This window comes from Pleurodeles waltl, chromosome 2_1 (assembly GCF_031143425.1).
Source record: "Pleurodeles waltl isolate 20211129_DDA chromosome 2_1, aPleWal1.hap1.20221129, whole genome shotgun sequence".
In the NCBI taxonomy this organism is placed as follows: domain Eukaryota; kingdom Metazoa; phylum Chordata; class Amphibia; order Caudata; family Salamandridae; genus Pleurodeles; species Pleurodeles waltl.
Genome location: NC_090438.1, coordinates 195059167 through 195085696, shown reverse-complemented (window position 1 = coordinate 195085696; position 26530 = coordinate 195059167). Strand labels below are relative to the sequence as shown.

The 26530-nt window shown below is 43.0% G+C and overlaps 1 protein-coding gene across 2 annotated transcripts in view; it reads right to left on the bottom strand.

Annotated features, from left to right (window-relative positions):
• The window catches only part of RADX (RPA1 related single stranded DNA binding protein, X-linked), a 252126-nt gene that overhangs the window by 142203 nt on the left and 83393 nt on the right, over positions 1-26530 (bottom strand). For both annotated transcript variants that reach the window (XM_069212392.1, XM_069212393.1), the window contains exon 3: positions 24001-24193. In XM_069212392.1, coding sequence (XP_069068493.1) covers positions 24001-24193 — 193 coding nt within the window. The remainder of the gene's footprint in view (positions 1-24000; positions 24194-26530) is intronic.

Below are 26530 nucleotides of genomic sequence, written 5' to 3'. Positions count from 1 at the left end.
CCTCGGCAGCTCCAATTAGCTGCTTCATTACTCATTTAAAAAAAAAAAAAAGGAAGAATAAAGAGCTCTGGTGTACTATTGTAATTTTTTGCTTTGAATTTACTGCTCCAAGAATGGGAATCCACCCTCTTGAAATGGTAAATTAAAACAAACACGAAATGGCTGCTGTGTCACGCTGCTTGCTCACTCACAACTGTTGACCCTGGGGCCGCCGTGCCTGATGAAACTGTGCGTTTATACATCATCATCCTTTCCCATTGTTTTTTGCAGATGTGGTTCAGGTTCAGCAATAACCATTTTCTGTTTTTTGACAATGCTGAATAGCACTAACAAAAAGCACCGTCAAAGCCAATAACCCTGCATTGGCAAAGCCAAAAAGGAAGTCCTATTGGCCATGCAAACGCTTGTCCTTACTGCCTACCTACGGATACTAGTTTCCTTCGAAAGCCTATGTATACTTGGCTTTTGTTTTAAGGCTGTTTTATTGCGATTCAGAAAACAGATGCGTTTACATTTTGTGTCCTTTTCTCAAAAGAAATGAATATTTCACTTAGTAAATCCATTATTTATTTTTAATTAATTCATTATTAATTGCTTCGGACAGGTATAAAGCGGAGATATGATGAGATATTTTACCTCTCATGTCAGCTATTGCACAATCCATATTTCTGCAGTGCCAGAGGATCGCAGGTCACGAACTAACCATCCTTAAACCAAGGACCTTTTTCACTCTCAGGATCAAACAACTTGCTTGATATGTACCACTGAAGTCTAGAATGGTTTGCACAATTGAACATAAGTACATTTAGAACTGTTTTTATATATCTAGCGGACTCTGGACCTTAGTCCCAGAGTAACACAAGCCAAGTCAAGATCTGAAGTTGTAGATAAAACGTGGCAGCAGGGTGGGGCAGTCTGGGACAGAAAAGTAAGTGGAACTGTTTTTAAATGAACATGTGAGGTGGATGTTATTTGTTATGTGTAAAACAAGAGGAATATGTATCCATTGCAAGAACAGGTGCACATACTCTGGATACTATGATTATGAAATATATTCAAGAGGAAACAACATTTTTCAATATTACGAGATCTATCTAGGCTGATCTAATCAAACTCAGGTATGATGGTGGTCTTTATTGTCCCCAGGATGAGCCACACCATTCTCTTGTGGATCCAGATTGTCGTAGATGAATACCAAATCTGTTTTTATTCGTAGGAGTTTGGACTGATGGCTCTGAAAATACTTCAGACATCCATACTGAGTTTGTGTTGGGCTTCTCTCAATGATCCGTTTGAATATTGTACAAGAACTCATCTAAAAGAAAGGTAATCCACCTTACCATGCTGATTTACAGCGTGAGGCCCATCTTTCGGACCCACAGTCCAATGTAAAGAACTTCTGGTAGGTAAGGAAATGTACTTTATTGAAAGATAGACAAAAAACAAACTAACACTGTTAGCTCTCTTGATAGGTGAACAAGTCTCCTCAGAATGCTGTGAGTTCAAACAAAGATCTGGAACCACTGGGCAACATAACATCATAGCGGTGGTTAGTATGATCTTACAATAATCAATGTAAAAGAACATTAAATAGACAACACATTCTCCCATTTTATATGCAAATATAATAAACACATGCTAAAAATGAATACCTAAATAATATACATGGACGGTGCCTATATTGGCTATAAAGTAAAATCTTTCAGGTGTGCAGGTCTCTCTATAATTCTTCCCAATATTCTCTTTACAGACTCTTTCGTATCTCTCAATCAGAACATCCGTATCAACAGGTTGATCATTTTCCCGACCCAACTTCTCATACACGTGGAACTTTGCTTTCACACAAAATTGTCAAATTGTCCTTATTTCATATTTTACCATCATTCAGTACCACCATATAATCCCTTACAAAGACCACCCTCCTGGGAAATCAAAAACGTGACCTAACCTTCAAAGTATGGCAATTAAAACTTCATCATTACCTCATCTTCAACCTTTACATCCAAATCTTACTCTTCAAATCACTTGACTTTTTTTTATATTGCACAGCCTTCATCACATAGACTACCTTTTGTAATTTGTCCGTGCCAGTCTGTCTCCAGTTCATCGATTTCGTGTTCAAACGTAACCCGTGCACTCTACTTCTTAACATAATAAATAGGGAAACTCTTTTGCTCACATTGGGAGTAGTCTGCAATGCACACTTCACATCTCACACTGTTTTCTCCCGTGGCAAACTGTCTAGCAAGGACAATTGAGTTTTTTCTTTGCTCAGTCTGTTAAAATGCTCAACCAAACCATCACTTCTTGGTCGGATATTGCAAAGACCTCACATTCTTTACACCAACAACATTGAAAAATAACTCCAACTCGGCTGAAACACACTGTGAACCACATCACACATGAATACAGTAATAGAGCGTGTATGTACATTTTCAACAAATTACAGATCACTTTGATGCATAGTCATTCATGACAATGTCAATACCTGGAGGTACAGCCTAACACAAAGAAAAGTCCAATCGATAAAAACGTTACTCCAAGAAGACAAAATAACTTCTACTGCCTAGATTGTCACTTTGGTCATGGCTTGAGACTGGTCACTTAAACCACCTATATTACAATCACTGACATAACCCCCAATTTCTTCATCCACACACACCCACTGGAAATCTTCTTGTAGCTTCCTCTTCATGGCATGAATGCCCATGTGTGCCTTATATGCCAACTGCGGTATGCTCTTACGTAAATTTGATGGTACGACAAAAAAAGTGTGTTTCGCTAAACCGTTTTCTAATGACATTTTATTAGCCACAGAGCAATATGCAACCCTTTTTTCAGTCCAGCCCTTCTGACCAGCCAACCCCTTTATTATGAACCATCACTGGCTTCCGAATCTCTTCCATCTCTAACAGTGCCAACCAATCGTCCTCTTCCAGTGCTCCAACTAACACCTCATTCACTAGACTAATATTGCTAACGATGGACAATTTCTCCTCCATACAGTGTCATCCTCCACTGGAAAGGGCAATCAGGATAAGAAATCTGCAGCAAAACTTCTTAACCCAAGAATATACTCCAATACATATTGGTACTGCTGCAGTGTAAACTGCCACTTGGTCTTGCTTGGTGTCGCATATCTACCACATTTCATGTAGAGCAGGTCAATTAAATGTTTGTGATCAGTTTTAAGGATAAAAACAGATAATCAAAATACAATTTCTGAAGTGTTGCATGCCCCACCATAAATCAAGGACCTCCTTTGTGATTACAAAGTATGTTGATTCTTCTAATGAAAAATTTCCTAGCTACGGTAACAGAAAGTTTCAATTCTGTCAAGGACACTGAGGCTAGGATTATGTTGTGCTTTCTTCATGTTATTTTTGCAGCAGCCATATTTTTATATAAAAGAGGACTTTGTTTCCCATTATCCAGTGTGAAAAAAATCAAGCAAAACAGTTCAACCAATCCATGGCCAGGAACCTTTTTCATAGTCACTTGTCACCCTTGCTGCCTCCTCTTTCTTCCTGCAACAGAAACCAACTAGTGTCATCCCTCATTCCTGTTTAGATGAATCCGATCCTAAAGAGACATGCAAAACAATATCCAGTAAATCGACTATACTATGTCAAGTCATAGTCCTATAATTAAATATAAAAAACTCTCCCATATGAAGGAAAATTCTAGCTTGGGCGGGAAGCACTTGCGCAGCATTGGACTGGTTACTCGTCACCTCTGTGTCCTTAATAGAAGTGACACTTTCCATACCGATAACTAGGAAATATGACATTCTATGTCAGGACCTGAGGTGAGGATTATGCTGGTTTAAAGCTTGTTCACCATGAGGGATGCAATGCTGGGGACTTGTTTAAGATGAAACCTTTTACAGACAGAGTCTAAAGACCAGTCTGGTGCATTGAGGATATCTTATAGACGAACTTCCACACCTAATGCTTTCAAAGTCATAGACCCCCTTATTAAATGGATGCCAACAACCTTTGCATCAATGCCAGCTTGCTGTATGGCCCATTTAACCCATTTGGCAATAATGGGAGATGAGACTGCCTTATGCAGCTTCTTATGGGCAATCAGGAGTTGCCTCTCTCCATGGGGAGGGATCTCTGCTGTCATTGCCGCATACTCTTTGTTACAGCGGATTACACATAGTTTGGGGGAAGCTGCTAAGGAAGTATAGGAAACCATACATAAATTAGATTTCGTCCTTTGTGGAATATGGAAAGTAACCCCTTCTGGAGTGAATAATCTACCAGTTAGAAGAAGCGGTCTAACATTCAAGACCCTTCTACAGGATAACAGGGTAGCAATCTTGGCCGATAGCTCCTTCTTTGAGGGATATTTGTTGACTGACGAGAGAAAAAGGTTCAAGACCTTATTGAAATCCAACAGGGTGGAAGACCTGGGTTCTGGGGGAAGCAATAGTCAGGTGCCCCGGAGAAGTTTGCACACCAGTGGGTGCTCCCTTACTGGGTGATCACCAATGTGGAAGTGACCTGCCAAAATCACCGATCTGAAACCGACCTGTAAGTCATACTATCTGAGGCCAAAGAAGTGAGGAAGTTCAATACAAGGACAAAGTCTGCCCCCACGGGATCCTAGCATCTTTGGTAACACCAGCCCATCTATTGAGACCACACCAATCTATAACTTTAATTGTGCTGTCAGCCTAAGCATTGGAGAGAAGGTACGCAGTGTGTTGCGAAAGTCCTGGGACTTTCCAGCATTCTCTGTAATCCTCCATGCCATCAGATATAGATAGCCATCCAGGATCATGTGATGATGATGTCTCTCTGGATCTCGAAGGAGATCCAGAAATAGGGGTAGATGGATTGAAGAATCCCAGGAAAGTTCCAGAAGATCTGGATACCATACTTGTGATCACCAAAATTGTGTCACTACCACCAGATCTGCCAGCTGACACCATACCTGAGCTGAGAGCTGCATGATCATCGCGAATGGGGGAAACAGATACACTCTTTCTGACTGCCAGTTCTGGAGAAATGAGTCAGTCACTGCTACGCTAGGGTCTGGCTTCCAAATGACGTATCTGTGGAGCTGATAGTCTAGATGAGATGCAAAAAGGTCCACTGAGTGCAGACTCCACTTGGCCTACAGGGCCTGAAAGACTCGCAGGTGTAATCTCCACAGGCTCACATCCTGTAGGTGTCAGAAGTGCCAGTCTGCTACTTGGTTGGATTATCCAGGGAGGTGTTCCTACGTCACTGAAAACTAGTTCTTGAGATCGTAGTCCCAGAACTATCTGGCCAAGTTCAGAAGAGGTTTGGAGGAGGCGGTGATGTGGCAGGAGCACGATCCAATCGCTGGATTGCAAAAGATCCCTCAAGAGGTGAATGACCTCCATTTTGAAGTGGTGGAAAACCAACTACTCAAACTCCTTCAGATTTGTGACAAGGGCAATGCCAGCTGTCTCTCTTCTCGACCAGCAAAAGGTTGCTGAGGAAACCTGAGGGATGGAGGGAGGTTTGCACTATGGCCCCTTCTGTGAGCAACTCTGTCACCTCTGCATTCATCAGCGCAACACTTGATTCTGAAAATGCCACAGGGATAGGTGGAACCTGTTGGATAGGTGAGCCATAAAACTCTATTTGGAATCCCTGGGCCATCTGAATGACCCACAAGTCAGAGGTGAGGACTTCCCAACTGTTTAAAAATCTCCTCAACTTACCCCTGAAACATTGCTGTGAAAAGAGGTGTACACCCACCTTGAGGGGCATGGATGAGTCTAGGTTGCTGCAACAGACTTACTGTGGCCACCTCTCGAACCCCTGTGGGAAGGTTAACCTCTGGTGTGGTAAAAAGTGCAAAAGAGGGAGTTGTCCTGCCACTGTCCCCTGCGTGCACCATAGCCTCTGTCTGGGGTTTGGGATTGAGATCACCCAGCTGAGCACCCCCTGCCATGGCCACCCCGAAGAAACCCAGGGGGTAAATGTTTGCTTAATGGAAGCCTGGGTTTTGGCTTAAGAATTGAAAGTCACCACAAACTTGCCACCCTCTCAGCTGAACAGGTGACCAAAAAGCCCCACTTGTGAGACTGGGCCCACCTCGGAGGTGGCTAGGTCCCCCAATTTGGGATTGATCTTAATGAGTCTGTGCCTCTTGGTTAAGATGGGGCAGTTGGCATTGTCCAAAAAGATTATGGCCAGTGGGGTCCATGCCAACAGCACCTCTGGGGAGATCAGGGCTACAGATGCCTTGGCATCCTCCATCATGTCAAGTATTCTGGTTAGCAGCCCGGAAATATCCAGGAGTTTATCCTGAAGGGCCTTCCAGGATCTATTTATGCCCTTCCTATAGTCCCTTATGTTCTTGGCTAAGAATGTGGCCATGCAAACTTTAACATCCTTATCCAGAGGTTTGCAAAGTCTCCCTGCGACATAGGCTGCTACTCTATCAGCCGGGGACCACGCCACAGAGCGGGGGTGCAACAGCTCAACAGGATCTAACATATCAGAGGATGCCTCTTGGGCATGTTCTTGACATAGCGTCATCGTTTGGCGCTGTAGGGGTGGGCGAAGGTCAACCTTGGTCCGGAACCCATGTTGTGCTCTGAGTCCGAGCCAAAGGGGGACTCTGCCCCATCCAGGTGGGAGAGAGTGGGGTCAGTGAAAGGGGAAAAGGTTCTGTTAGCAGACTGAAGGCCTGAGGGTCCAGGCAGGGGTACCACTATGGGGTCAGACCTTGGGGGCTGACTGTGGTCCATAAATGTCTGTTTCAGCCTCGCAATAGCATCATGGTCCCTCTTGCGCTTCGAATTAGCAGTAGGCTAGTCAGGTGGCCACAGATGTAGAAGGATCTGGGTCCTTAAAAGGGCCTTCCCTCAGATGGAGGGGTTTAATAGAGCATTCTTAGGAGCTTCTGCTCCAGATGCGCTACCACCTGTGACACTGCCTTCAGGATGGAGGAATCTATAACCTCGCAAAAATTGTCATCAATAGGGACGTAGGTAACTATTCTCCTCCATGTAGTTCTCCTCAATGTCGCTCATAATGAGGAATGAGCACAAAAATGCCTGGGGATCTCCCAGCTTATCAAGAGGGCAGGAGTCCAATTATTGTGGGTTTCCCAATTTATGTATATAGCCCACAGGGACACTCAGAGGGTCCAAATCTGGGACACCACTCACCAGCTCTCTTTGGTCTGGGCAGATATCTCACCTGGGCCAGTGTCCCAAAGTCAACTGTATTGAGTGTGAGCTCCTGAAGTAATACCTCTGAGCGTGAGCTCTTAAGCCAATCAAGCTAACAAAACAGACCCCAGCAGGGTGTTCTAGTTTCCAGGTGATCAGGGGACAAATAAACTATTCCCTGGGGGCTCTCGGTCCGAAGAGCTTTTCCTTTGAAGTCTGGCTAGCGAGCGCACCGGTCTGGAGCCTGAACACGCTAAGAGTGTGTTGAGCGCCCGATGTGGCAACTTCTAGAGGTTGGAGGATCACACTGCGTGTGCCCCTCACCGCAACATGAAAATGACCTTACAAGCAGCTATGGAGGAGCGACAGTCCGTCCCCGCAGCCACACTATAACAGAAGCACTGTTAGTACAGTAAATAGTCAATAATTCATAATTATGCACATAAAAACATAACATCAAGTGAAGATGGCCCACAGGCTGGAGGCACTTAGCTTAACCTGCTGAGGCAGTGAAGAAAGAGGAGACAGCAAGGGCAACAAGGGACTATGAAGGGGATTCCTGGCCATGGACTGGGTGAACTGTTTTGCTTATTTTTTTCCCTAATGGTTCATGGGAAACGAAGTCCTGTTTTATTTGTTTAATATGGCTGCTATAAAAATAAAGTGAATAAAGTACAGGACAATCCTCGCCTCTGGTCCTGACAGAATTTCTTCTTTATCATTAACCCTTCTCTGCACAGACAATATTCACTCGCATCAGACAGGATTATGATTTTTTCAAGGTTGAGCTAAAATTATATTTCTCTTGTTATACACATAAATGCAACCCTCACCCTAGGCATGCAGTTGATTTTTCTTCAACAACATATGAAGAGGTACCATCGTGACAACAAAGCAAGACCGAAAATGGATATCAACTGTTCTTTGTTATTGGGTTTCAGAGCTTCCTCTATTGCTTTTAGTAATGAGTCTTTGGGCTGCACTCCATCTTTCTGAAATACTGTGCCCTAAATCTACAGTACCTATAGCAGATTCACACTCCTGCTGTTCCATACCATTTTTCTTTAAACTTCTTAAGCATGGTATTGAACCTCTCATCATGCTGCTTTTTTTTAATTTATTCTGCATAGATAAAAATACAGTCCTAAAAGGAAATAACTGTATTCATATAATTGAAAAGGACGTCCACTACCCTTTGAAATCTGGCGATACGGATGCTGAGCCAAATGTCATCTGACTGTATTTATAGGCACCCTCTGGGGTAAAAAATGAATTCAAATGGCAGGAATGTGGGTGTAGCTTGATCTGATGGTATGTTACAGTAAACACTAAAGCAATATGTTTCAGCTTCCACACCCTCCATCTCCTCCGGAAGATTTTTAATAGGATTCCCCCCAACACAAGGAAGACAGTCACCCACGCACTCATCACCAGCAAAATAGACTACAGCAGCACACTCCATGCCGGCACCACCAAGAAACTTCAAACTAGACTACAAAGAGTCCAGAATGCAGCAGCCAGACTCATCCTGGACATCCCCGTCACAGCCGTATCTCCTCCCACCTCAGAGACCTACACTGGCTCCCGGTCACAAGCACATCACATACAAACTCCTGATCCCCACCTTCAAGGCACTGCACAACATAGGACAAGCATACCTTAACCACTGCCCCACCTTCTACGTACCCAACAGAAATTCTGTTCCTCGCAGCTCGCCCTTGCAGCCGTCCCCACGGTCCAAAAAAGTACAGCAGGAGGAAGATCCTTCTCTTATCTAGCAGCCCGGACATGGAACACACTTCCCTCAAGCTCAGGCAGACCACATCACTGAAGCAGTTCAGGAAGGATCTCAAGACCTGGCTCTTCGACTGAGCAGCATGCCTACATTCAGCGCCTTGAGACCCTATGGGTGATTAGCCACGCTTTACAAATCCGTGATTTATTGACTGATCGAGTGTCAATGTTGGAAATGGCCCTTTCTGCAGGGTCATACCCAGACTTTTTGCCTTTCTCTTTCTCATTTTCTGACCTTGTTTTTGTTGGCTTTAGGACTGTGTGCACTTTACAACTGCTAACCAGTTCTAAAAGCTTGTGCTCTCGCCTTAAAATATGGTAACATTGGCTTATCCACAATTGGTTTATTTAATTTACTTATAAGTCCCTAGTAAAGTGCACTATATGTGCCCGGGGCCTGTAAATTAAATACTACTAGTAGGCTGCAGCATTGATTGTGCCACCCACTACAGCAGCCTTTAAACATGTTTCAGGCCTGCCACTGCAGAGCCTGTATTTGCAGTTTAAAACTGCCATTTCGACCTGGCAAGTGCACCGGCTTGCCAGGCCCAAACCTTCCTTCTTATGGCATATGTCACCCCCTAAGGTAGGCCCTGGTTAGCTCCACGGGAAGGGTGCAGTGTACGTAAAAGGTTAGACATGTACTGTTGAGTTTAACATGTCCAGGTAGTGAAAAACTGCTAAATTAATTTTTTCAATTCTGCCAGGCCTATCTCACCCATAGGTTAACATTGGGGTTACCTTGAAGAATCCTCCAAGTGTAACTTGCAATAGGGAAAGATAGCAATGTTGAGTTTAGCGTCTCTGGACTCACAAATTTAAATCACGACTTATGGTGAAGTCGGATTTTAAACTGTAAGTCTGAAAATGCCACTGACCTCCAGACAGTCTCACACACACAAAAGGAGATTGGGTGGGACATTTGCATCCTGATGGCCCATTAGCAGGCTAATGGGTCTTCCTGGGCACACCTGAATAGGGCTGTGCCTCTCCTCACACAAAGGGCTGCATAACCCCCTGTGGAGTGCCTGGAGCCAGGGAAAAATGGCAGGGACCTCGAGATCTTTGAAGGCCTCTTTGTAGTCTTCCCCACTTCAAAGGCACATTTGGGTATAAGTACAGGACCCCAAACCCCACCACATCAGAACTTTACTGGACACAAGGACACTCTACCAGGAAGAAGGACTGCTGTGCTGCCAGGAGGGACTGCCACTCTGCAACTGTATTGCTGTGTTGGCCTACTGCTTGCTGTGTGATGTGTTGTAGGAGGGACTGCCACTTTGCTACTTACTTTGCTGTGTTGGCCTGCTGTCTGCTGCTTATTGCATGCAGCGAGAAGGACTGGACCTTTTCTCTACATCCTTGCATTCAAGATTCTCCAAGGGCTTGTTGGCTTGCTCACGTACTCCTGCAGTCTCCGGAACATCAAAGACTGCCTGCAACTCTCCTGGTGCTGCTGGACTCTGCCATCTGTAAGTCCTATCCATGCCTGAGGTCCCCCTCCAGTCCTGGGCCTCTGAAGTGGGTTTCTGCAGCCCTCTCAACGTCAAAGCATAGGGGACTTTGCCCCAATCAGAACTGGTGCATCTCCCCTTGGACGGCGACACAGCAGTTGCTTGAGGTCATTGCCTGGACGCCCAGCACAGCTCAACACCAAGGGACATCGGATTCATGATCTACTTTGCTCAACGATGGCACTCTGCACTGCTCGACAACACTGCATCTCCATTCCCGTCAACAGAGAGCGACAACGCAGGACACCCTTTGCGTGGCTCGAATGAGATGCAGTGGACTCGCTACGTCAACAAAGGCTCCAAAGAAGGTAATGTTTCAACGGGAGCAGCCTGGGTCCTGTAGCTGGCCTACCTTCCATCGTGGTTGACTTGGATTTTTGATTTGCACAGTCTCCTTTTGGCGTTGCGTAACCTTTTGACTACTACTGACTTCTAAGCACTGGTTTTGGAATTAATCTTTCAAAATGTATCTCTTGACTTCTACTGATAGGATATTTGTAATTTTGGTCTTGTTTTACTCAGATAAATATTCTCTATTTTTCTGCATCTGTGTGCAGTCTTTCTGTGGTGTATTCATTGAATTTCGTTGAGTTACTGTATTCAAATACTTTACACATTGTCTCTTGAGGTAAGCCTGATTGCTCTGTGCCAAGCTACTAGTGGGTGAGCACAGTTTCATTTAGGGAGTTTAACTTAACTTGCCCTGAATAGTATTGTGGTCCCTAAATGGACAGGGTGCTGCCAGTAGAGTCCCAATTTCTAACAGTCACCAACATTTCTGCAATAAAGAAAGTGGTTGCTGACCTATCCAGATGTTATTTAGTTCTCTTAGATCAACACATATTTTGATCAAGAGGTCTGGCCAGCGGACCAAAACCAGCCACTTAGAACTTGCACCTTTTCTATCACTTTCAGTTCACATACCTTTCTCAGTTCTTCTCTCAACTCTGTGCTCATGCTCAATGGTATATTAAGAACCTTGCTTACACATGCTTTGGAACCTTCCTTAAGGGAAATTTTAGGGGTAAAGCATTTGACCTAATTAATTTGTAGGGTTGCCCTCAAACCTAAATTTTGCTTTAAACTCACAAATTATCCTAAATTTGTTTTTCTCATAAGCAAACATTTGTGGTCTTGATTTGTCCAAAGCGGTATCAGGGAAATTCGAAAATTCTTCTTCCCCTATTAATGTGTAAATAAATTCAGGTAAGCCATTACTCTTAGCTCCACAATGTTAACCATTCAATTACAGTACAATGGCTTCCTCTACCATTTCGTAATCACCATAACTAGCTCCTCATAGTTGTCATCCAACATCAATACATAGTCCTAGATCTCCTGCTTCTCCCAAGGCGCTAGCATGCCTTGCTTTTGAATATTACTCATATTAGATCCTTTAATGGACTTACTTGGCCTCTTATGTAGGCCAGGCCCCAAGAAGGTGGGGAATAGATTTGTGGACATGTCCCTGGCCCTGAAAATCACCCAGGGGACCCAGTGTGGTGTCATGGTTTTCTGATGTTAGCTGCTAGGCATGGGCTGAAGAAAGAGCACTTCAGGAGGACGAAGCCACAGGTGTACGTTACAGACCTATTGCGCTTTTCGGGAGGGAAGAGGTTGATGAATGGGAGTCCCCTTTGGATGTGGGAACGGTTGACATTGAGGAAGGGTAGGCTGTGGGGTGGTGTCCTGGTGAGTGGCGAATAGATGTTGCTGTAGATAGAATGGATTGGCAACCCCTGCTCCCACCCACCCACTTCCCCGGACCCGCATCAATTGATGTTGTCCTGACATCCTATAATAAGCCTTAGAGATGCATGGACACAGTTAATGTTTATATTATGTTATGTATATTTTAATATTATTGAATGGCATTTAAAGCTCCTGAAATAACCCCATCCCTGGCAGGTGTTTATCTCTGCTGGTAGACTGTGGGCATAGAATAGTAGATCTAAAAAACTGATTCAGTACTCATTTTGAACTCTCCTAAATCGGACTCAGAGTTGATTCTGTGCTGCATTGTATTTTTTTTTTAAATGCCTATTAACAAAGTGTTAAAGACTGAACTGTTTTGCAACTCCTAGTGAAATGCTCATTTATGTTGAATCGCAAACATTCCTGTGACCATGCTTGGCAATTCTTAGCACTGTCCTAATGCAATTTACTGCCACACCTGAAACAAACTCCCTCTCTGGCAAATTGATGCCCCTACCATCACCTTTCAGGAATTTTTAGACTTCAACACACGCTTTCTCCCACCTGTAATAGGTAGCTCTCTCATACATGTCTGAATGTGCTATACTGCGCGCAAGCTCTAATCCAGCCTCCAGTGTAAGATCCTCCAACGATAGTCTTTACTGAATTCTTTCACTACTGGTCTTTATCAGCTGATCTCGAAACATTTCAGCCTTTAAATCAATATAGTAACATTGGCAACCAGTGTCCCTACAGCTGCCACAAAATCATCTATAGGTTTGCTTAGATGTTAGGCACATTGTAAGAATTTCTCTCTCTCAAAATCAACAGTCTTCCTAGGTTTAAACCTTTTATCCTAGGTCTTTAAAATAGCAGTATATTCATCCACAACCATGACTGGTTCACCACCTTCTTGAACGCCAAACTGAATCCTCACTTCCTGTAACAGTAATGTTTTTAAGATGCTTATCAATCAATCAATCAATCAGGATTTGTAAGAGGCTCTAATCACCCAGGAGGGTATCCAAGTGTTAGGATCCCTCTGCAATCAGCTAAAGAGCCAGGTCTTGAGTTATCATCTGAATTCTGTGAGAGGGGATGCTATTTGGAGGTAGAGTGGAAGATCTTTCCAGGCCTTGGCTGCGAGATGAGAGAGGGAGCGTCCTCCACTGTGGCTTCGACGGATGCGAGGAGTGTAAGCGAGGGAGGAGGAGCCCAGATTTCTGATGGGTTGGGAATAGTTCAGGCAGAGGCTGATATATGCTGTTCTTTGGTCGTGGAGGGCCTTGTAGGTGAGTATCAGCATCTTGAGTTGGCATCTTTTCTGGATGAGGAACCAATGGAGATTTCTGAGGTAGGGGGTGATGTGGATCTGTTTGGGGAGGTTGAGGATGAGTCTGGCAGCTGAGTTCTGTATCGTCTGGAGTCCTTTCAGGAGTTGGGTGGTGATTCCTGCGTAGTGAGTGTTGCTGTGGTCAAGGTGGGTGGTTACTAGGGGTTGGGTGACCGTTTTCCCAGTGTCAACTGGGATCTTTTCTGGTGCGCCATCTTCTATCTAGGCATTTGCAGATGCGTTTCGTGATCCTGAGTTCTGGTGTGTACCAGCTGCCTTGTTTGGTGGATCTCGGTCTTGGAGGGCTTGGCAGGGGCAACTATCTGTGCATTTGGTGATCCAGAAGGAGAGGTTCTTGACGACCTGACTGAGGTTCGTTGCGGTGTCAGGAAGGGTGGTTTTGAGCGCGTCTGTCCATTGGATCTCTGTTACTTTGCTCCAGATGCCGTGGGAGGAGTTTGGGGTCTTAGTGGTGGTGCATGGCATTCCTGCGATGGCATGGTTGGTCGAGGTGAGTTCGGTGACATGGTTGTACTTGACTGTGTGTGGGGTAGGTGACCAGTTAAGTGAGGTCGATGTTGCTCATGCTTTCCAGGAGGCTGGCTGTGCTGGTGTTTCTGAGTCGTTGAGGTCATCGACGAAGATGTAGTACATCCGTAGCTCCAGGGCTGGAGAAATCCGGGGTCATATATTCAGTCGCAACTCTGTGATTGCTAAAATCACTGGTTTGCAAATGTAAAAAAGTGTTCTGTGATGTGAAAAAAACCTTCTGCAAGCAGACAAGATTTTACGACTTGCAAAAGGAGTTCCATTATTCATTCTGAATCACAGGTAGAAGGTGGCAAGAAAGGGGTGTTCCCTCATAATTACAATTCGCAAAGAACATGTATCAATGGTTCACAGGCACAACTGAAGTTTAAAAAAAATGATCAGATACTGATACCAGTGTTGAGTGGCTGCTGATTCATAAAGGGGAAGCTGTACCTGCCGCATTGAAAAATGATTGACAGGTTGCAAAATGTTGATGCAAGATTTACATCGACTATTTGCAACCTGCTGGTACATACGAGACACTTAATTCAGTATCCCACAATAATGTTCTGACAGAACTACACTAATTATACGCCCAAGTGAAATCGATGAATTTGCTCCTTTAATCGAGAAAACTATTTGCCATATGTAGCAGGATTGTCAGAGGATCAGTACCTAATTCTGGCTGTTTCTAGAACACAGTTCAAGAAAAGAGGAGATACGAGTTTTGGGTTCCGATACCTTGCCACAATCCATTAAGAGGTTATTTCTCCTCTGAGCTCTAACAGGTTAGTAAAGGCTCACAAAACATGTTTTCAGTTTTTAGGTCATGGAGTTTTATTTGAGCTATGTATAATGTAGCAGTTTTGGTGCAGTTTATTTAACTTTATGTCAAGGCAGGCATTTTTTAAGTTGCAGCACCAAAACTTGATGTGGTTTTGAAGCACATGCTTGACAGTTCACATGACTCTTTTCTGCCAGCACCAAGAGAAATATGAAACCAAGAAATCTGTTAAAACTAGGCACCCAGGGAAATCGGGGATGCTGTAACGTGTAGGATATCACAATGTTTCCTTACACAGAATGCCAAGTACACCTCAAACTTTGGTTAAAATCCAAAATTTCCTCACATTTCTCTGACTGACAATCCCAGCATCTGTGGGGTCCACAAACGTCCTATCACCCAACATCCCTATATGTTTCCCCATAACATGGTACCTCACTAGTGTGGTTTGGCTTACTATCCGCAACAGGAAAGGCTAAAGAAATGTGACCATATGAATTCAATGTTATCTTTACATGGCACCTGGTTTAGTCCATTCTTGTCTCGGGTAATTAGCCCAGTCACACAAGTGGGGTACTGGAGAAGTGTGGGAAGCTAAATGGTATGGAATTTGTGCATCCTCACAGATTCAAAAATTTTCCCTCACAAAAATGCAGGGAAAATGCATAATTATGGTCAGTGTTTGATGTTTACAAGGCATTCAGAGTAAGAAGAAAATGTAGTAGGATTGAAGCAAGCCACCCTGGATTTGCCTGGGTCTCTAGGTTTCATAAATGCCCATGGTTTGCAGGTTTCTCTTGCTGCCGGACTGACTCGGAGCCCAATGGCAAGTGGGGACAGAAATTGGGATATATCCCCTCTATGCAGGCTCATGAGTCAAAATAAGGCCCAAAAGAATCCAAACTTACTTTGCTGTGGCGATGAGGATGCTTTAGGCTCCAGAGGGACGGATAGTTTGTTGGGGCTTTGGGGCTATTGCCTAATGTCAGGACAGGCCACCGCTTGGCCCATAAAAGAACTCTTTGTATCTAGTGGGTTTTCAGTCCCCCCACCCTCCTGGGTGAAAATTGGGGATAAATCCCCCAATCTGCCCCCACCAGGGGTCGGAGGAGGAAATACTGTTGGAGCCACCAACAACACTCAACACAATGCTGATGTACGTTTGCCTCAGAGTTTTTGAAATGACTTGAGAAGTTTCCCCGAATTTCAAGCCAGCGGCAGGCAGTCATTGCAATTTCCAGTAGCGTTCAACCCAGACTTTGACCGCCATAAGTGCCTCCTTGTCCAGAAGTAAACTATGTACTGAGCCCTGATGAAGATCTCCCTAATATCATTGTTTCCACCTGGTGTGAGAGAGGGGGGAAGAGCCCCTTCTTCTATTCCACTAATAGGAGGCACAAAGCAAAGGTCTCATAGTTTTGTGTAGCTAATTTAACCATGTTTTAAACACCTTGTTTTAGCTGACTAGGTCTGCAGCTGTGCACGTTAATACAGTCACGTTTTATTCAGCATTGCTTTATTTTTCCAGCAATAGCTACTTAAGCAGTGCTGTTTTATTTTCTCTATCTTGTTGTTCTTTCGCCTAGGAAAGAAACACGTTCTTAGTAGAACATTCATTTGACTTTGTGCTTTCTTCAAGGCTACAGTTAGATAGGGTTGCCGACAAACGTGGTATACTGTGTCTCCAGCATTCACAGAAAAACACACTCATAACATTTCTTAGAATGTGAGCTGTTTTATTATAAAAACACCCCTTCGTCCCAGACACGTTAAAGAGAGATTCCAGCCAGACGATCACGACTGCACGCTGACTGCTGCACGCTTTGCTACAGCTACTTGCTTAGATGACTGAGCCCTGATCCAGATGGGAACGGTGTCTCTTTAGACCTCAGGCCTCCATTTCAGGAATGAGGGATAATGTTCTCCTGGGGGGAGCCCGAAGGGCAGATTAGGCTTAGTATGCTGTGCTCATACTTAGCGTAGGTGAGGGGTTATAGATCCACTCCCCCATTTAGACAGCATGGTAGGACTGTTTTTGTGTTTTACACTTTTAGTCACATGCCTGCTCCTATTGTTTTCTATCATTCTCATTATTGCTATTCATATGCTTTTATCTAAGATGCAGCTATTTTAATAAATGCTTATTTAAATATATTCTCCATCAGTTGTCTTTGCCTGAGTGAGATCTTGGTAACTGAGAGAAAGGGATTCAATCTGATGTGTCACGATTTCCTGGGGAGTATATCTTACCATGAGCTTAGTTGCCACAATCATCTCGGTAAGAGATGGGGATCTGCTAGTTAGCCGGAAACCCCGGATTAGGCTGACAGGTGTCACCTGGTGTGGAATTGTACTCAGTACCCACAACCCAGGCAATCCTACCTCCCGAATCCAGTAGCCTCATTACCCTAATGAGAACCTACGTGACAATGGTAAAGAACAAATAATTTACTACAAGGAAATGGGAGACTACACACTATTTGCCTCCCTCACATTGTTTATTTCAGACATTGAAGATAGCAAACACCATACTATCTCTGGGGGTAGCACCTTATTCTTATTTGATTTATTGTGCTGGACTTCTACACTAAATGTGGTTCGTTATTTCTGTTTAATCTTTGTGTGTGTTTGTCTGCAAAATCTATTTGATTGGTTATTTATTGTTTGACCCGTTTATTACGGATGTTGAATGAAGTTTTTGTACCATAAGGTTATTTTGTGCAGAGTATCAGTAGGGCTTGAAGAAAATGAATCAGATAAATACATACAAATACACACAGGATTCACATACTGTTTTGTGTGTATGCACATAAAACAAGTAATTTACGGAGGCTGGGGTGGTTGTTCTGTTTGTTTAATGTCATGACAGGACAGAGCCCAGCCCATTAAAAAAAAAGAAGTCCCTGGCATCTGGTGGGCTTTCTGCCTTCCCCACCCTCCTTGGTGGCAAATTAGGGATAAATCCGTCCCCCATCCATTTGGGTGGGAGGAAGACATACTTCTAGATCCATTATGGGATGGATTTGCAGCTTTTTTTTTTAACCATTTTTCTTTGGTGTTTATTGAGCTTGCAGGTAATCCCCCATCAGCTTCCCCAGGTATCAGAAAGACTATTGGTGCTGATTTGTAGTAGGGGCACAGTCACTCCTACCCTTTTCTAAAGTGTGGTCCGAATTGAGATATTGTGACCTTGCTTTTATTGAGTTATTTTTCTCACTTTCTTTATCCGCACTGGGGAAGTGTAAGGAGAACATAATTAAAAAGGTGTTATTGTTTCAAGTATTTTAAACAACACAACCGTTATATTGGTCTCAAGAGAAGATACATTCCACAGCTTTTTACGTGAATTCTTAATAATAGCCTTCATTACATTTGATGAGGTTAGGATGTGTTTGGACGCAGGGCTATCCCTTTCAAGCAACAACCCACCAGGGAGGTAGAGCACTAACTATATTCTGATCAGAGGGAGAAATGGCAAAGTGTAAAAACAGCCACAGCACTACTTTTACTTCTCTAGTGGACCTAACCACACCAAACTAACAGCCACTACTAAAAGTTAAAATACCCAAACTCAGAACTTAATTAGAAAGTACAATACCGAAATTTAGGATTTAAATAAACAAAAAAAACTAATGGGTAAACGAAGTCTTAGAAACTGTAAAGCTTTATCACCATTTCAGCAATTCAATTAGGTCCACTCCACTGAATTTGTGATGAATGTTATTCCATTCAGATCGAAGATGGCACCCCTACTTTCTTGTTTGTCATTCTCATGAATCCTTATATCAGACATATTGGATAAGAAACCAGAGATGAGGAGTACAACATGTAGTCCCAACATAAGTGGTTACCAAAATCCAGCTGTATCCAGGTGATATTGTGCTTTCATTGAGCCACACGTCAGAGTATTAAAAAGGTATATGACACAGTAAACATAAATTCAGGTATTGCAAGATACCAAGTGAAAACAGAACAAATTATAATCATTCTCATCAACTCTGATCCTAGGACAATTCCTTTGGAATTACAGCCCTGTTGTCACAGTGAAACGCACTGCTATAAGAGCTTCAGGGAATCTCTGTGAGATATACAGGCTAAATTATAATTATCTCCTCTAAGATATTTAGTCTCAGTTTTCGAAATAGAAGTAACTCTCACTTCCTCTCGTAGGCTGTATAAAATCTATTAAATAGTGGTACTCCGGCATTGTCTATTGTGTTTTAAGAGAATGTCTTTTCAGTGACTTAACAGTATGCTGGTTTCATTCATACAGGAAGGTGAAAGGCACCAATAAGTGAGATAGAAACTTTGATGTACTTTGAAAATGTCACCTAGACACTGCTTGATTTTGAAAATTAATATATGGAAGTTTTTTTTCATTATCATCCAATGTATAGTCATAGCAGATGTATAGCACCAGTTTAAACCATCATCGTAACAAGATGATAAAGGAATTTGGATTATTCGGATTTGCTTCAAAATGGATAGATGTTTGACAAACTAATAGCATAACATTTAAAACACAGAAGATTCTGTTTTTAGGCTATGACCTATTGGTGAAGAAACTGTGAAGGATGGGAGAGGGGGCTGGACGGCTATAAGGGATAACACAAGTTTCCCAAGAAAGCAATATGGACGAGGCCAGATAGCAAGTTTGCAGGATAAAAGAATTAGTGCAACTTGTTGGACCAAGATGGCCAGCATTACAAAATGAATATGGGATCACCTTTGAGGAAGGTGTTTTTTTTTTTTAACAGTTATTTTCCCAAACCAGGCAAGGGATATCTTCAATGATTTATCAAACAACATTCTGAAAGGCACTCAGCAAAGGCCACACGGCCTACATTTATAACCAATTAGCCACCCCTAATGGGAAAATGTGCAAAAAGATAAATTTTAAGTAACAGGTACCTTAAGTTAGGATTTGTTTTACAAAGATAGAAGGGGATACATATTAAAATACATAGCTTGCAGATATATTTTAAGTTAAGAAAGAGTTAACATATTCTTACAAATTACAGAAAGCAACTTTGCTAATGTTCTGATAATTGCTCTAATCTTTGTGTCAGATGTCAGGACCTGATAGGAAGTTGGCTCCACATCTTATGGGAATGCCCAAAATTAGCTTCTCAAAATGAATGCAACAGAATGGTGGCAAGTCAAATTACTGGGGTAAAAACCAGATCTCTTGCTGCACTGGTGATGCAGGAATTCTGTCATGATCTGAAAGATCCACCACTTTACTTGCTGATGTCTATTAGCACAACAATGAACTAGGAGGTGCCCTGCCCCTATTTCTGGCGGAAGAAAAACGAAGTCTTATGTAGTTTAAATACAGTTCTAACAAGAGATGGAGGTCTCAGAAGAAATATCATCTAATACATGAGGGGCATTCCAAGGGGAGGACTTTTTGATCTTGGGCTCATTTTGCTAATGTTGGTGAGCCTAGCCAGCTGAAGCAGTTTCAGCAATCATCCAGGCCTCAATAAGAGCACACTCTACAAGGAACTGGTTGCACTTACTCCCTGTACTAGTTTTTCAAATTTTCCAGCCTCCTGGTACACCTCTCCTCCGGGTGAGGCAAAGAAGTCCTTGTCTACCTTCAACTGGTCCTCAAGGGGTGTAAAGGGCCAGCATCACCGGCCCTGGAGAGACCCATGTAGTCCTGGGTGGTCAGTTGCAGACAAAGTCCTTAATCCATCAGGGGGCTTTGCATCCAGCTATTCATGGTGTTGCTGCTGTTGCCATTCAAGACAAGGTTCTTGCCCTCCTCCATGTTTTGGGGATGCCACTTTTATGCTTAGTGGCAGCCTGTGGGTGGGGGACACCCGTTTGTCTATCTCTAAACCTTGTTCTGGTCAGTTTGGGTTTAGCTCCAGCCTTCTATTGAAACAAAGGCAAGGGAAGGCCTAGTGTCAGGAACCTCTATGTGTGCTTGAGGCAAGTTCCTTTGAAGTGTACTCCGCGCAGGACAAGGCTCCTAACCTGCCAGCCTGCTAGGAAGACCCACTCCCCTCTACACCCAGGCCCCTTCTGTTCATTGTCTGGCTCCAATACACATTCCTCAGTGGGGGAGCCATCACAGATAGGCCCCAGAACCTTTGAGCAGGGAAACATTATAAAAGTGTACTTTCCTTTTTATTAACATTAGAGAAAAAACACATATCAGACTGTGCTATCAAGTGTGTTACATAACTCACCCCCAACCCCATCCTTCCGCACAGTACATCTCCTTACAAGTACAGTATGGTATATGTGTGATTCCGGTGTGGTGAGCATTCAGCCCTTCTTCGTGATGAAGCCCCCCAGCGTTCCTTGTTTCACCTCGGGCCTGCCTCTCCCATGTACACAGGCCCCTCAACTAGGTCTATTAACTCGCTGTGAGCCTCCTTATATAGCTTACACTGCCTCCCATCCACTCCATATTTCCCCATAATTCTTATCCTTGCCTCTCCCTCTGTATATTTCTTTTTCCAATTTCTGGCATCTGTCCATACCCTTCTACCAGTCGTTGCATTATGGAGGTGCCCCAGATTCCCATTTCCGGGTGATGTCTCTATTTTGCCATCATGTAGCCAAGATTGATTATAACTTATGATGTCTAGTATGATCAATGTGTCTCCAGATTACCAGGAGTACAGTCTCTGGACTTAATAGCAAGGAATTACCCATGGCGTGCTCGAAGGTCTGGCCTATTTCCCTCCAGAACCGTTCATTTCTGGGGCAACTCCATATTGTGGGGTAAAATATCCCTTCCTCCCCACACCCTCGAAGGCATTCCGCACAAGTTGTCCTCCCCACTTTGTAAAGTAGGGTGCAGGTGTAATACACCTTATGCAATATTTTAAACTGAATGAGCTTGAGCGATGCGGGTATAGCTACATCAACTGGGAACATAAGCGCCTCTACCCAGTCGGCTTCCTCCAAATCCCCACAATCTCCATTCCATTTCTCCCACATTATGTCTAGGGTGGGTTGTGTGTTCCTCATTATTGTGCCATATGTAAGTGATAATTTCTCCGGCATCACACCGTCCAGTAGTCTCATCTCCAATGGGGCATCTTCCTGTGTCTTCGCCTCTGCAGGAATACTAAGACACAGTTCTGCTGCCATTGTTTATCAGACATTCGGTACTCTTTTTGTAGGGTGTAGGGTGTAGGGGCACTACCCCATTGGCGTCCCATACCTCAGCCAGGGTGGACATCTCTATGTCATCCCAGTCTCAGAACCCCTGGCAGTGCAGACATTTTGGGAAGCAGTGTGTCCTCCCAGAAGGGTGTTTTTGTGGTCAGATGAGTAGCCCATCCCATTTCTCTTGTCAGTTTCCTCCATGTCTGGATAACTATTACTGTTGCCGGGCAGAATGCGGGTCCCATCCTCCCACCATGAAGTTCGCATGAATAGCTGTTGCTACCCATGGATGCTCTATCGGTATGAAATGTAGCGTCCTCCCAGGAGGCAAATGCCCAGTGATTGACCACGCTGACCTGTGCAGGTTCATAGTATTTTCTAATATTCGGGATGGCTATTCCCCCATCGTACTTCGATCTTTACAATGTGTGGAGGGCCACTCTCGGCTGCCAATCTGACCATATTAGTGTGCAGACCAGAGCCTCCACTCTAGTGAAGAAAGAGTCTGGAATAAAGTATGGGGAATTTTTGAGGACATAAAGGAAGATGGGGAGGGCTACCATCTTAAACAACACAGCCCTCCCCATCAGGGAGATAGTCAGAGTCTGCCAGTGTTTATATTTCCTGAAATATCTCAGTGGGGGAACAAATTAACGTCATAGTGGTGGGTTGATTAGACTTTCAAAAATAACACTTTACATTCTTAATTTACAACTAAAGAGAATTTTAAATTACAAGTGAAATGAGTGGGAGCCATATTTCTCTAGCTGCTACCAACCATTTATCATTTAATAAATGTAAAAATAAGGTAGCTCAATGATTCCCTATGGCAGCAGCCAGCCTGGTGACCATGAAAACCGTTTTGGAGATATTTCACTGTAAGGACATGTGCAAAAGTAATAGGTATATGCTCTACTTTTAAATATCATGCACCCTACCATTATGAGCAGTAAGGCTTACATATGGGTGACTTATTAATATTTAAAAGGAAGGTTTAGACCTGTCAAAATGGGTCAATTTGACAAGTTGAATTTGCAGTTTAAAATTGCCACAGGCAGGATACCTGTGTGCAGCTACCAGGCTGTGCATGACTGTAGTCTTTTACGCGCATCCACCACATGTCTGTGCACACGTGTTCACATGTAACCAGCCCAGTGCCCTCTTACTCTAGCTGCACTGCAGCGGCCGTATCTTAAAATGCAGACACTGGCAATAAAAGTGCACAGTCCAATTTACTATGAAATTACTGAGAGTAGTAACACTCACCCACAGTAAAGGTCCAAAAACTGGGTGATCAAAAAGCAAAATATCTTGGCATACTAAATGGGCGAAACCAAATATGCAACAACTTCCGTCATTCGACCTGTGTGTTCTGGCCTAGTCTGAACTGCGTTATAATGGTGGGGGCTTGGCAAGACTTCTCAACTCACCAGCAAATTATTAAAACAATATGAGCAACTTAATCAAACTGCAAGTGTCACACAGGAAAGCATGCAGTTAACTCATACCAGGGACTGAGGTGGCAGAGTCAGTTCATGCCTGCTTGTAATAGACATGTTTCACAGCCTGTAAGATGTTTATCCTCTAACAGCTGTGAAAGTGTGTTTGGCGAATACATCTATAATTCCCAACCACCCCCTTTAATAGCGAAGCTCTACAATCAGAAGCAAGGGAGATATAGGTTTAAATACATTATTTAAGAAAGACCACCAAACTTAAACAGCTCAACTTATAGAAGACCCCACACAAATTACCCATAGGAAGTAAAGAAAGAATTACAGCACAGCAAAACATAGGAAAGAAATTAACACAGCACTTCTCACTGCTGGAACAGTGGGATGTAGAAAGCGTATTACAAAGGGGGATATGTTAAGAGATTGTGTTTAGTTATGAAGTAAATTAATGAGCAGCTTTAGGAATAATTTCTTTCTTCAGGTTTGCTGCTGGATGGAGAAAAGAAATGGTAATAAATGACAGAACTGTAGAAAGGAAAGAAAATATCAGATGTATTGTGAAACATGTTAAAAAGAGGTATACAAATTAAATACTTAACCAATTGTTGTAAACATATTCATCTGCGTGTTCCTTGAAACTGGGCGTGTTCTAGAGGGGTAACTCAGTTTTACAACATACTGACGAAGCAGAATTACAGTACCAACTCTTAGACTCTGAAACCATTCAAAACACAGGGAGTTCCACAAAATCAGTGGCATCATGCCGGATTGGTCAGCAACTTCAAAATATGCCTAGAATGGTTAACAGGAAAGATAATCAAGGACACTGCAAAAGCCAATACTCAACAATTCAGCGAGGCAACTACATATCATGTTATATTTATTTATTAAGCATGCATATCAAAGAGAATATTTTAAATAAATACAATCAACATTGCGTACATATAGATTATTGCTGAACTTAATAAACTTGTGCTAATGTGTCAGAAAGCCCACAAACGAGCACATTTTGACACAGAGGGATGTACACAACAATTTATTTCTCAAATTGAATACATCTGTTTACTGGGAAATTTGTGGAAGGTAAAGTCTTGTCTCTCTAAAATTTTGGAATAAATGTGGCCAAAAGAATGCAATTTACAGTCTAAGGTCCTGATTTAGAGTTTGGCACAGAAGGTACTCAGTTACAAATGTCGCTGATATCCTGTTTGCCTTACTACAAGTGCATTAGGAGTAACCATGCACTAATCTCTAAATCAAGTCATAATTTCCCTAATCTTAGGACAATTGTTACTTGCAGTAGAAAGACCTAGATGCTGTTTGAGGACCTCATATGGTGGCAAATGGGACCCACCTATGAGCCGGACCTCAGCTTTACACCCAACAATTCAAAGAAAGCCAGGTGTGCCATATTAAGGGATGCAGACCAAATCATCACCATTACCTGGAGGGCAACACTAGGCATCAAAGAGCTCTCTCTGTAATTTGGAAAAATTAAGTGATAAATATTTTCTAGTGTGTTCATGGTTTTCTTTACTCAGATGAAAGCTCCAAATGGACGAGGGCATTAGGCACTTGTTATGAGTATGCTGAAGATGTGAGGCGGCATGAGGAAGATTGCAACAGATTGTACAGAGGCCCATGCTGTTCAAAATCAGGCTGGCTGATTTTAAAATGCAGTTTCAGCATAAATTGTCACAAGATGCACTTGTTTTAGCTACTTTCCGAGTGTATCCCTGGAGCTCCTGTGTGAAATTCAAAGGATATGTAGGTGCTGCTATGTTTGGTAGCTTGTCACCAAACCCAGCTCAGGAAGCTGAGTGGGAGCTGTGAACCTGCCATTCTCATGATCCTTGCCAGCAGGGATCAGCAGCTGCACACCAGGGCCAGGCACATAAAATGGAAACAAAGAAGAGACTGGACAGAAAGCTGTTGGTTACTTTTTAACAATTTCTCCCCTCCCAACACTGTTCTATAGCGAGTAGTCATATGGATTAGAAAAAACCAAGACAAATGGCTGTTGGCATATGAAAAGGAAGGAATGTTAAACAGATTCTAGCAATGGGTCATCGCCACTGAACGAATCAAGACTTTAGTGTAGATTCAGCACATCAATGATCCACCTGTGGCGAGTGGAACTGAACTAGATTATTGAAAAATTAATGCAAGCGAAGAAACAAAATGTCTCAGCAAGCACGGTCACAGATGTAACACCAATAGGCGGGCTGACTTTTCCACATGTGTATATTTATATTAGCACTACTTACAATAAAGAGCACTTACCATTCAGCAGACTAAACAAGACATTTGGCAGATGTTTTTTTCTCCCTGTACAAGTGTTATTTTTGTGGAATACTTGACGACCACAACTAAAAATCGAAAATCGCATCCTCAAAAGCAAGAGAACAATAAACATGATCTCTAATTCAATATCTATGGTCAGCCAAGTTGTTTTGTGGCTGTCCATGGACATCTCTTTCTCCCTCAACTGGAAAAACCCACAAAATTAGCTACTACCTTAATATTCCGACCAATCAAGAATACTTTGTCCACTCAAGGCTTTGGTGATGATAGGCAGGCTTTTACCAATAACCATCAATTCCCAGTCTGTCTGCAGACTAAATTTAACCACTTGGATAGTTATCAGTTTCTCCCCATAGGTCTCTAGCCTTTCCCTAATTCCTCCGCGGCTGACTCTTTGTGGTATACAACATTTTCCAAAACAAATAAATATTAAAAAAATAAACATACAATAAGTTACTAATTAAACTGATTTTTCACAATACTGATACCTTAACACAGCATACTGCTGGACCAGAAGCAAGGAATATACAGTGTGAAAAACTCAACTGTGTCAGAGCACTAATGTATCTTAAGTACTACAAACGGTGTCAGATAAGGAAGACGTAATGGAGAAACAACAATAAGAAGATGCAACACCTGGAACAGTGTGCCAAAGATGTGTAGAGATGATCACCGTGAAAAGAACGCTTGTAGTGCTGCCAGGGTAACAGAAAGCAGGGGCACAGAGTGGTTTGTTATGAAAACACCACAAGAAAGCACTGCACCGAGCAACTGTGCATACGCTTCAGTAAGTGGTCATACATTGCATGCATATTCAGTTATAAT